This window comes from Lutra lutra, chromosome 5 (assembly GCF_902655055.1).
Source record: "Lutra lutra chromosome 5, mLutLut1.2, whole genome shotgun sequence".
NCBI lineage: Eukaryota > Metazoa > Chordata > Mammalia > Carnivora > Mustelidae > Lutra > Lutra lutra.
In genome coordinates, this window is record NC_062282.1 from 4,798,818 (window position 1) to 4,810,678 (window position 11,861).

The 11,861-nt window shown below is 52.1% G+C and overlaps 1 protein-coding gene across 1 annotated transcript in view; it reads left to right on the forward strand.

Annotated features, from left to right (window-relative positions):
- The window catches only part of UBE2QL1 (ubiquitin conjugating enzyme E2 Q family like 1), a 37,317-nt gene extending 29,753 nt beyond the window's left edge, over positions 1-7,564 (forward strand). The window contains 1 exon segment of the mRNA XM_047730970.1: positions 6,262-7,564. Coding sequence (XP_047586926.1) covers positions 6,262-6,393 — 132 coding nt within the window. The 3' untranslated portion in view covers positions 6,394-7,564.
- The last annotated feature ends 4,297 nt before the right edge of the window (positions 7,565-11,861 follow it).

The following is an 11,861-nucleotide window of genomic DNA, read 5'->3' on the forward strand; positions in this document are numbered from 1 at the left end:
GAGTGCCCCAGGCCTCCCTAGCCACAGAACAGATTCTTCTCTAAGTGGCCAACATCTCACACCTGACCAGCCATCCATTTCTCAAGTGACACATCCCTAAAGAAAACCCGAATCTGTGATCTGCCCCCCACGGGAGAGGGCCAGACGCTGCAGGGTGGTGGCTGAGGAGCTATCACGACTGCCTCTGGAGTGAGAAGCGTTGTGTCCCCCACACATACGCAGAAGGACTGAGCACCCCACCCGCCACCTACAGATGTGTCCTCCTCTGCACGAAGGATCTTAGCAGATGTTAAGTTCAGATGAGATCATGCTGGGTTAGGCCGGGCCCTAATGCAGTGGTCAATGTCCTGATAAGAGGAGGGAAGTCTGGAAACAGACCCACAGGGAGAAAGTCACATGAACATGAAGGCAGAGATTGGGGTAATGCATCTGCAAGGCAGGGGTTCCTCACAAGGGTAGGCGTGGCACAAATTCTCCTCTAAAAGCCCCAGAAATAGGAAACGTGATCCTGGGCTTCTGGCCTCCAGAACTTTGAGAAAATAAATTTCTGTTGATTTAGGCCCCCTGGCCTGGACTTCTGTTCCAGGAGCCCCAGGAATGAATGTATGTCCTGTCCCTGCCACCTCTCTCTCTGTTCCCCCAGGAACACCAGGACACACACACCCCAACTTGTCCTTCGAGTCCACCCCCAAGTACCTCCTCCAGGCAGTCTTCCCTGCCTGTCTAGCCCCCAGACCATGGAAAGTGCACCCATGTGCACTTGCCCAGCACACTGCCTGCTCAGCCCAGAGCGGGAGATACCAGAGGACACTTGGCCATTGTGGACACGTCGTGGTTATCACAGCTGGCATGGAGCTGCTCTGGCACCTGCTGGGCTGGGGCCAGGGTGGCCACTGAGGAACCGACAGCACATGGTTCAGCCCCCACAGCCAAGAACAGTCTAGCCCAGATGTCAGTAGGATCACATCATTCTGCCCCTCCCCCTTCTGCCCTCCCAGCCCCTTGGCACTCCCCCTCCCTGCCTTGGCTAGTGCTGGACAGACTCCGTGGCAGGCAGTGGTGGGGGGCTCCCGCTGTAAACTGACTGTCCTGCACATGGGCTCACGAGGCCCAGGGCTTCCCTGACTCAGCCGGAGTGGGGGCCTTCCCTCAGGGTTACTGTTGGCTTCCGTCAGCGGCCATTTCACCACAGGGACACTCATAGCCCTGCTTGCCACTCAGATATCACCAGCACAGCCAAACGCACGCACACACAAGCACAAAGGAGTCACTACACACCCATGATTATCTGTGTGCACACTCGTGCACATACAAACACACGGTGCTCATGCAAAAGTCTGTCCTTGGTATGGACAAGGTATGTCCTTGAGCGTGCACACACATGTGTGCACACACATTCAGATACCCACGTGTGCTCACAGGCATGCCTGCATGCTAACACGTGCATGCATACTCTCAGGGACCCATGTGTGCACACTTGTGTGCACAGTCACGCATGCATGCTAACACACACATGCATGAACACACTCAGATACCCACGTGTGCACACACACTCAGATACCCACATGTGCACACACTCAGATACCCCCGTGTGCACACACTCGTGCAAGGCATGGATGCATGCCAGCATGCAGATGTGCACACATACACTCAGATACCCACATGTGCTCACACGCGTGCACAGGCCCGTGGTAAGTGCTGCAGGATCATATCAGCGCGTTCCACACTCAACTTCTGTTCGATGCCTCATTGGACAGGATCCAGCTCAAGTCCTTCCCTCACTGGCCAGCAGCTCCGTGTAACTATCTGGATTTGGAAACACTTCTTTGAAGCTGCCTCATCTGTTACAGGGTCTTATCTGTGCTCTAGAATTGTGTAATTGATCGGCTTTGCACATCGGGCCTTAAAGAGAGGCAAAATCATGGCTGCCTTTCCAGGCAGAGCTCCTTTCACAGCTCCCGAGAGGGCACCTTCCCCACGCCCAGCACCTCCTTTGCTCCGAGTTTCTCCCGCAGACAGCCGTGGTAGCGAGCGAGGCTGACCCAACACAGACACATTAGAAACCGTGTTGGAAGGGTTAGGGATTATGAGAGCTCTTAGACTAACAATTACATGTTCAAAGTCTTTGAAAACGAGTAGCTGCGCTGTAATTCAGTCCTGGAAATGAGAGAAAGAACCCCAAAACTTCTCATGAGGAGTCTGGAAAGAACAGAAGCCTATAATTCACGGGCAAGTGAAATATAGAAATGCCACGAAAGTAGGTTTGCAAGGAAAAATAAAGTAGTAAAAGAAAAAGAAAAATCTAAAAATATCTAAAAGTAAAAGTAAAAGAAAATCTAGAAGTACAAGAAAAATCTGATCAAGGGAGAACCAGAATGAGTGTATTTATCTCCTCCTGTTAAAATAGACATGATTGAAAAAGCGGGGGAACGAGCCCCATAAATGCCAGATACGGGACTCGCCTGAAGACACTCTGTGACAGAATAAACCAAGTCATACTGGCCACGCAAAGGACAGAAACTGCGTGTGTGTGTTTTCAAGAGGCCAGAATGAAGCCAGCTTTGTCTAAGGGTAAGATGGTCTGCGATAGTTCCAAAAACAAAAAGCTCCATTTATTGTGTCCATCCTGTGCCTGGCACTGTGCCAAGCATCTTACATGTATTAACATGTTAAGTCCCTATAAAAATCCAGGGTCATATCACACTATTCTTAGGTTTATTTTACAGATGAGGACATTGAGATTCAGAGAGGTTAAGTTACTCACCCAAGGTCACACAGCCAGGAAGTGTTGGAGCAGGGATTTGAAGCCAGGTCTGCTGAATTCTGCACTCTCATCCCAACACACACACACACACACACACACACACACACACACACACACACACACAGGCTCCATGCCCCAAATTCGCCAAGTGTCTCTTCCATTGTTCTCTGAATATAGCCAACTGTTTCAGCTTCTGCTCTGGGACCCCTTCTGCTTGTCACCATGGCCTAGTAAGCACCTGCCACCCATATGTGAAGGCTCAGCTCAAGTATCATGAAACACAGACGTCTTTCTCGATGCACAGACAACCAGGGCTGCCCCCCCAACCCCACAACCCCTCGGTGGAACCCATCCTCCCCTCTGAGCTGGGTGAGGGCCAGAATCGTTTCCACCATAGAAAGCCCTGCTGCCAGCCATTCTCAAAAGGGCTGATTTTACCTCTGAGGGGACATTTGGCAGTGTCTGGAGACAATGCAGTTGTCATAACTCCGGGAGGACCAGTGCCTCTAGTGAGTGAAGGCCAGCAATGCAGCTTAACGTCCTACCGTTCACAGGACCATCCCCAGCAGAGAAGGAACAGGCCCATGACGCCGACAGGACTGAGGCTGGGAAGCCCTGATGTCCACCTTCTGTCTCAGCGACCTGTGCCATGATGGGCTCCAAGTCCCCACAGGCAGGGGCCACTGTCACTTTGTCTTTCAAACCTTGCACCCGACTGACTGACTGACTGAATGAATGAATGAAACTCGGTGTGCACCCTGGGCTCGTGGAAACCACATAAGACCAGGGGATTGAACTGAGGACCTGAGTTTGGAGTTGCTTCTAATCGTGTAGAAAAGTGTAGAAATGGTGGCTGTATGAATTTTTCATGTTGGATTATGGTGATTGGCCCCAAAAAGCTATGGGGCAAAAAAAAAAAAAAAAAGACAAGCCAAAGTACCAGCTAATGGTTTTGTTTAACAAACACAGCCCTAGAGAACTGTATTCTCATCAGCCCTATTCCGCATCAGTGTGATGGTGAGATTTTTCAGGTCGTTAGGGAAAAATCATCGGGTTGTTCATGACCACACGTTTACTGTAGGGGGCTCAGGAGACGGAGGGTGTTTACTCATCTAAAGTCTTGGTGACCCCACAAAGCTCTCACGGTGGGTTGAGCAAATTGTCACATCCAGGTCGTTTCGCGTTAAATGCAAGTAGAAGTATTTTAGGAGAAACAAGAGTTATTCCAGGAAACCCTCCAGAAGAGACTTTTTTGGTTATTAGTTAAATGGAAACAGACAAGGAAGAAATATGAATGTCATGACAATGAGAAAAACAGTTCTCAATTAATTGTAACAATTTACAGTTTTCAAAGTGCTTCTAACTTTAGTATCTTATGGTGTTCGTAATGATGCTGGGCAGCGAAATGGTCCCCGCTTTATAGAAGAAAATACAGAGGGTCAGAGCCCTTGGGCCAAAGGTTACCCCACAGTCCATGTTACAGGAGACTGCCCTGGAGGGCAGAACGGGAGCCAGCTCAACGTCAGAATGGCCTTGAACGTCAGGGCCCCCGGGCAGATGGAGCACCCCCTTCTTGGTGCACTGGGCAAAGGCAGCTCGGCCACCCTGGTGGGGCTGACCCGTGTGAGTGCTGCTCCCCACGCTCAGGGTTTCCCTGGGTGATAACTTAAGCAGCCAATCAGAAGAGGACAGGCACTCTATGAGAAGAGATCTGTTAACGAGAAACTAAAATGCCAGAGACTACAGAGGAGGGGAAAGGTCTTTGCGGGCAGCTGAGGGCCACGAAGGCCCAGAGATCTCCAGCGGGCTTACAGCAGGCTCTGCCTCCTGGTCGCCGAATGGACTGAGTGCTGGGGCTTTATGAAGCTTGTAATATTTCCCGTGAAGAAAGGGAGACAAAGAGTGCTCTTTTCATTCGGGGTTTTCTGTTGTGTTTTGTAATAGTTGGGACTTTCATAAAAAATAGGCAAAGTATGTGTTCACGCCAAAAACGACGGAATATTCCAAGATTATCATAAGCTTGTATTTGTCCGGCTGTTTTCAGTTCAGAATTATCAAGCCATACCACGAACTTCCGGTGTTCTAGACAAGGATGGCAGAGATGGCTAGAATTTGCATTTTATACAGAAGAAAATGGCCTGATATTGTTTCTGCTTGGCGCAGAGATCGCCGCTGGCATCCTTGCAAAGATGCATGTGCTTGTATTTAATGAAACAACTCCAGACTTCAATCTCAACCCATCAGGATGATAATTGTAAATGTATTAGCTTTTCATGGCCCCTTTTTATCAAGTGTTACTATACCACATATGCAAAGTAGAAAGCTCTAAAATTAAAACTAGGAGTCAGATCTTGGAGAGGCATGGGGAAGTTTCTGGAAGGCAGTAAATGTCCATCTCCTGCCTTCTTCTCTTCCATCTTCCTTTGTCCCTTTAGAAGCTCATTTGACGTGAACCGAGCAGCAGATTAGATGAGGTGGCATTAATGGGCCTTCGTGGGCAGATGGACAAGTTTAGCCAGAAAGATGTCCAGAGGGGGCAGGACACAGCTGTAACTCTGGACTTCCAGTTCCTTCCCTGGGCATGGGTCTCCATTTCCAGTGTCGAAAAGACAGATGTTGAACCATATGTCCTGAATTTAAGAACATAACACAGTCCTCCATTCCTAGTTTTAGTGCTGTTTTCCCCGTGAGTGGCAAGGCCGGTATGGCTGTTTTCCCACCAGCACTGTCCATGGGTTTCCAGAGATGCCTGTGATGGGAAGGACCTTGCCTGCCTATCATCACACAGACCCAGGTGGCCACCACCCTGGAAGCCTGTCCAAGGGAGCACCAGCCCGGCTGCCAGTGATGAGGCCTGGTTCTGGTTCAGGCCCACAGGTGTGCCATAACCAAAACGTCACTGCAGACACACATGTCCCATCTTTCGGGCAAGAAACACCTGCTCCCGGTGAGGGGGACAGGCCTAGCCCCCCCTTCCCAGGATTGTATAAGGAGCGTTGGACCCTCACCTTTACTCCCTCTTGGGACTCTCAGACAGCCTCGCTCCTCCCCGAAAATGGCTCCCCCACCCGTCTTCTCATGAAGTGGCCCCCACATGACACGAATTATAAGAAATTCACCCATTGTTCCTGGGCTTGAATTTTAAGAGATTGGAAGTGTGCATGTGAACATAGAAATGTGCACATCTAACTGAATTTCTATCTCAGCGTCCTGTGAGGGGAGGGAAGGCCTTGGGAGCCCCGCTGTGCCCCAGGGACACCCCACTGTCTCTGCGGGTGGCGGATGCTCCCTGGGGCAGCTGGCCCTCTGTCCCAGGCCGCAGGGACCCGGGGTGGTGGGGCGGGGGGTGTCGTGTGGAGCAGGTGCTTCCCAGGCCCAGGAATGAGGTGTCAGAGGAAGCCAGGCTGCGCCCCTCCCTCACGCCAGCCCAGCACCCCTGCTCTGCTCGGTGCCATCTAGCGGGCTTCTAACCCGGCTTTTCTCTCCCTCTCCTGCAGGGGCGGATCTGTAGAAAGGCCGGCAAATCGAAAAAGTCCTTCAGCCGCAAGGAAGCCGAAGCTACCTTCAAGAGTTTGGTGAAGACGCATGAGAAGTACGGCTGGGTGACCCCGCCCGTGTCCGACGGCTGACGCGCCGGACGCGCGGGAGACACTCCAGCCACCTGTCCACACACACGAGTTCCCAACATCTCCTCCTCAACGCCGAGCATCCTCACCCTTTTCTACTCCAGCCGGAACTGAATCCCGAATGCCAAGGAGACGTTTAAGTTATTGATGAACAGATGTGTTTACAGGGAGAACGAGGGAGCCAGCACTGTTCGGGATTAGGTTCGACTGTAAATGAGCAGCCATCTCGATGTCACTTTAGAACCGATGCTGAGATGGTGACGTTCCCCAGCCCGCCTGCCCCCCTCACCCCGCCCACCCCTCACACGGCCCTTGGCTTCTTCCCAGACAGCAGCTCCGAAGAGCAGGCAGGAGCCCCAGTGCCCGCCGCTCGACCCACTTACCGTACACGGCACGTTCCCCTGTACCAGGAACGCCCCGCCTCGCTGTGCTCTGTGTCTCTGTTTCTCTCCCTGGCAGGTCGACGTCTCTCTGTGGCCCCATGTGACGACATGTAGACCTCATTCGTGCTATGACCTTTGGCTCCTGAAAACACAAATTTCACATCGCCAGGTTCTCGTGATTTAAAACAGCGACTGCCGCGTTGGTGAAAATGGGGTCCCCGTGCGACACCGCGGTGAGCGGCTGTGCACCGGCGAGGCTGGGCCCGGGATGGAAGGCAGGGCTGCTGCGGCCGCCGTGGGCTCCCTGGGGCTCCGCAGAGGGACAGCCCCCTCGATATTCCGAAACGCTCCTACGACACCGCATTTGTGTTTCCGTCTCCTCCCGGTGGGTCAACCCACCACCACAAGCGAGAGACTCTTCCCCATTCCCTGAATCATCGGACTCCTGTTACTCTCCGTGCTAGTGACAGGGAATCCCAGAACTGCCAAAGGACACCAAGTGATGGTCCGAGGGCTTGCATGACTGGGTCTGTCCCCTCACCCTCCTGTCACTTGTGTCCCCGGGGGCTGGGCTGTGTGATGCGTGAACACCCTCGCTGTCATAGCAACTCCCCGTTATTCCATCGCCCACATGTTCATTTTTCTCTTCTGTTAAGTTACTTAGAACTTTCTAAGAAACTCCATGAAGTGAGGAAACACGGTTTATAACAATACGTGGGAAGAGGTAAAAATGTTCATCCCAGGTGGAAAACCTTATTGGACACATTTTAAATAAAATCATGCATATCTGACACCTGCCTCCGGAATCCAATCACTGGGGGCTGGCTTTCCCTTTAAAGCATTTCATCTGTCTTTAAAACTCAATATTCCAAATACCACGACGATATTCTCCAGCAAGGTTGAAAAAGTGAGCCGTAGGAACCCACAGTCTCTGCAAAACCCCAGTGCGTTAACCTGGTCCCTGGAAGCAACCAGGGAGGCCACCCGAAGCTCACGGGAAGCGTGGAGGGCTGAGTTGGCCAAACTCGGATGTTGCCGTTGCCATTTCCCCACCGGGAGGGAGAAGACATCTTTGCCGGTCACATACAATGCTTCAGGCGGCTTCGGTAACTCGGGGACCTGTCCGCTCGCCCAGGGCTGTCAGAGGTCCGTGAGACCTGGCCTCAGAGGACAGGGGTCAGCTCCCAGCATGACAGGTCGTTCGCCAAATCTACCCTTTCCTGCTGCTTTCGTTTATATTTTTAACCCCTTTCTCATATGCCCCTGCCTCACACGCAGCTCTGGCCAGACAAGACGGCCGTGCGTGTAGGATGCCTGCCTGCCTGCTCTCATCCCCCCGAGTACTAAGAGTCACGAAATTCCATGCCCAAGAACTGAAACCATTCCTTCCTCTGATCTCCCAAGCGGAATTCTCCATCCTGGAACGCTGACATTTAGTGCCTGGTCTTGGGCCCTCGGGCTACTCCTTGTCATGGGATTATGCTCTGGGTCCCAAACAGATAGGACAGAAGCTGTTTGCTGGGGAAAGCACCTGAGCTTACCTCTTCCCGATGTTTCCCTCTCCTGATGCAAAATGTAAAGCAACTTTCTGTTAAGATGCATTTGGATGCATCTGGGTATACAGACAGTACATGGCGCGTACACACACATGACGTGTAGAACATGTATGTGACCACATGCAGCCCGGGCGCTTCCAGGCTGGCTGCTGGCCGACTGAAGACCGTTTCCACAGCTGTTTCTGGGTGTGCCCCCCGCACCCCCCCCCCGTGAGGGGCAGCCAGGACGTTTGCGACCCCCTGCGGCTGGGCTCAGTCCCTGCCAACAGCGACAGGGGGAGACCCGCGGCCCAACCTCTCTGCACACCCTGAATTTGATTTCTTGTGCATGTGACTTCCATTCGGTTTGTCAGGCACTGGAAGTTGTGGAGGAAATGTTCTTTAGTGGAAGAAATTCCCTTTTTCACTTAAATGAGTAAGACTCATTTTCAAAGCAGTGGAGAACAGCTGAAAATGCGACTACTGCTTTGACTCTGAGTTGGAGGAACTTTTTCAGCGGCTGGAGGCATCATTGTAAGCAAACAGGGCCATGCTGGCCAGACGGGGGAGCCTGGCCGTGGCCGTGTCCCACTGAGCCCACCGGAGGGACCTGTCTCGGCGCCCAGGGTGGGAGGGATGCTGGCTGCAGACCCAGCAAGCAGCTGCCGGGGCTCTCCTTTCCACACAGGCCGAGAACGCCGTTCCCCCTCAGACAGACAGCAGGGGGACGACTGGACAGGGGTGCGGACGTTCATGTGGGCCAGCGGTTAGAGAGCTGGAGGAAGGACAAGTTCAGCCTCGGGCATGCTTCTCCTCCTGCCCGCCCAGAGGCTTTCCTGGGCCCCCTGCCGTGGTCCTCGGGTCTGTGGTCCTCCCCCACAGGCCACGGGCTGTTCAAGTTCCACGTGAGCTGCAAGATGATGGGCCCGGTCCCACACACACAGACACACGCACACGTCTGCAACACACACGTAACACGCACGCACACGCAGACTCACACGCACACGTCTGCAACACACACATAACACGCACGCACATGCAGACACACACGTATGCCCTAGAAGACTCCCAGACTCTAAAATCCATTACTCAGGGGAAAAAAACAGAGTTTAGGTCCCCTTGTTTTAGCTCTCAAGCTCACTCTATCAAAATTCAACCTTATTTTTTGAGAAGGAGATCTGCGGACTATGACAAAGACCCGCTAGAAGGACAGGTGCCCGCTGTGTCCGTGGGACTTGGCAGGAATGCCACCTGCTTGAGCCTCAGTTTCTTGGGCTGTTAACTCCCATGAGATTCATCTGAGAACTGACCTAAACCCTGAGGGAAGGTGCTTGGGAAATGCAGAATTTGTCACGTGAACTTTGCACGTCGCTTTTCCAGTATGGGGAGCTCTGTGTTAAACAAGTTTTCATCAGAACACATAGAAAAAAGGTTCCAGTTGAATAATTACAATGATTCAAGTAGAAATAACCTGTGATGGTACTGTGTTCTGTCCCCAGTCCCCTACTGTAAGTGAGTCAACCAGACTTACTGGCCATCTCTCCACTAACTCTGACATAGGGAAGGGACAAGTTCTAGACATGCCTCCTTCCCTAGAGGAACTTAAAAGGCAAGAATAACACACAAGAGGGACGCCTGGGTGGCTCAGTTGGTGAAGTGTCTGCCTTCAGCTCAGATCACGATCCCAGGGTCCTGGGATCGAGTTCTACATCGGGGTCCCTGCTCAGCAGAGAGTCTGCTTCTCCCTTCCCTCTGCTGCTGCTGCTCCAGCTTGTGCTCTCTCACCCTCTGATAAATAAGTAAAATCTTAAAAAACAAACAAACGAGTGACACTCAGGAGCCGCCAACACGTGTGGGGACCAGAGGCAGCTAACCACTACACGGCCCCACCGACCTGGTAGTCTTGGTCCACGCGCCGAGGTCCCCAGACTCCACAAAGGAGTCAGGGCTGAGTGATGGCTGAGCAAGACGGAAGAAGGGCAGGTGTAGAAGTGGGGGAGGGCCAGGGACGCCCTTGTGGAGGATATAATGTTCGTCCATGCTGGCCCTGGAGGGGATGCCTGGGCACTCCTTACTGCTCTCACCTGTGGGGCCCATCTCTATAGACCTGATTTCAGGAGGCAAGACGAGTCAAACCTAAAGCCTAACCTGGCGTGGAGGGCTGGCCCCTTCTCTAGGGTTATATTTCAGTGTTTCATCTGAACCTTCTAACAGCGTGAAAAATTTTAACAGAATGTGATTTCTAGGGGGCAGAACTTGCTTTCCAACCACATGAAGGTTGAACCACGGAATCTGAGAGGTCCCTTAGTCTACCTTCAGACACTCTGCAGGGGAGGAAACCAGCCCAGACGGGTTGAGTGGCATTTCCAAAGTCAACTGGAAGGGTGAAGCCAGGGCCACCGTCTTGGTGATGCTTCCCACGGACCATGAGGCAATATCCCCACGGCTTGCGCTCACTCTGAGCTCGCCGTTGGCTTGCCCTTGAGCCACAGGCCTTCCCAGCTGGTTGGGAACCACCCAGAGTGATCCATTACTCAACAAGAGCAAGTTGGTGAGAAGTGGTCTGGGGAGCTACAGCTTGGAGCTCAGCCCGTGTGATCGTCATCAATGCTCTTTCTCTCCAAAGACATTAGTATAATGTGCAGCCTTCTGGCTATAGGTTAGGCTCTACCTTATCTTTCTGACATTTGCAACCTCCAGTGTATATAGCACCAAGTATGCTGGCAAAGAGACATGGTCAAGGCAGCGTTCTTGAATAGAGTGTAGATACAAAGGGAAATGAGGTTTAATTGCAAGGTCATAACAAGGCTAGACAAATAGCAGAGTGCCTGGGGCAGGGGTCAGTCTCCAAGGTCATCCTCTTGGGTCCGTGAGGCAGTGTGTGTTGAGCAAATAAGCATAGGCACTGCTTCCCACGGCAAACTGACCCTGTTTCTCCGACAGGGTGCTTCCTCCTTTCTTCTTCAGGAGGAGAATCAAGCGGCTGTCCGCTAGGTAGCCATGCAATCTCTTTATATGGCTGGATCTTGGCGATGTCAATGACTGAGCAACAACAGAGCGACCAGAGCTGGCTGTGCGTGGCTTTAGCTGCTCTGCCAACACGACCTTATTTCATGCTCCTTGTCTCCATTGTGACCTTGGTAGGATGCCGATCTACACATTTTGGGGTCCTGTAAGCTTTCAGACTGTCCTCCCAATTCACACCGAAGCTTTGGTGTAGACTCTTTCTAAAGCCGTCCAGGTCTGTGGTCCTCAAAAGGAGGGGGGAGGAAGTAGAAAGAAATGTTGACTTGCAGCAGAGGGTGAATGCGGGAGTCAAAGAAAATGGAGGCACTGTCCTTAGGGGGAAAAAAACAACAATTCAGAAGAGCAAGACTTTAAAACCAATAAATGTCTTCCCATGGAATATTTGTTGAAGTCCTTGCATGGTCTATGTTCAGTATTTGCTGGAATGTGTCTGGGTCTCCACATGCATTTATCCAACACCGTCCATTGTGGGCGGTTTCCTGTCGTGTACTGCCCTCTGATCTTTCATGCTTTGATTTATTTGTGG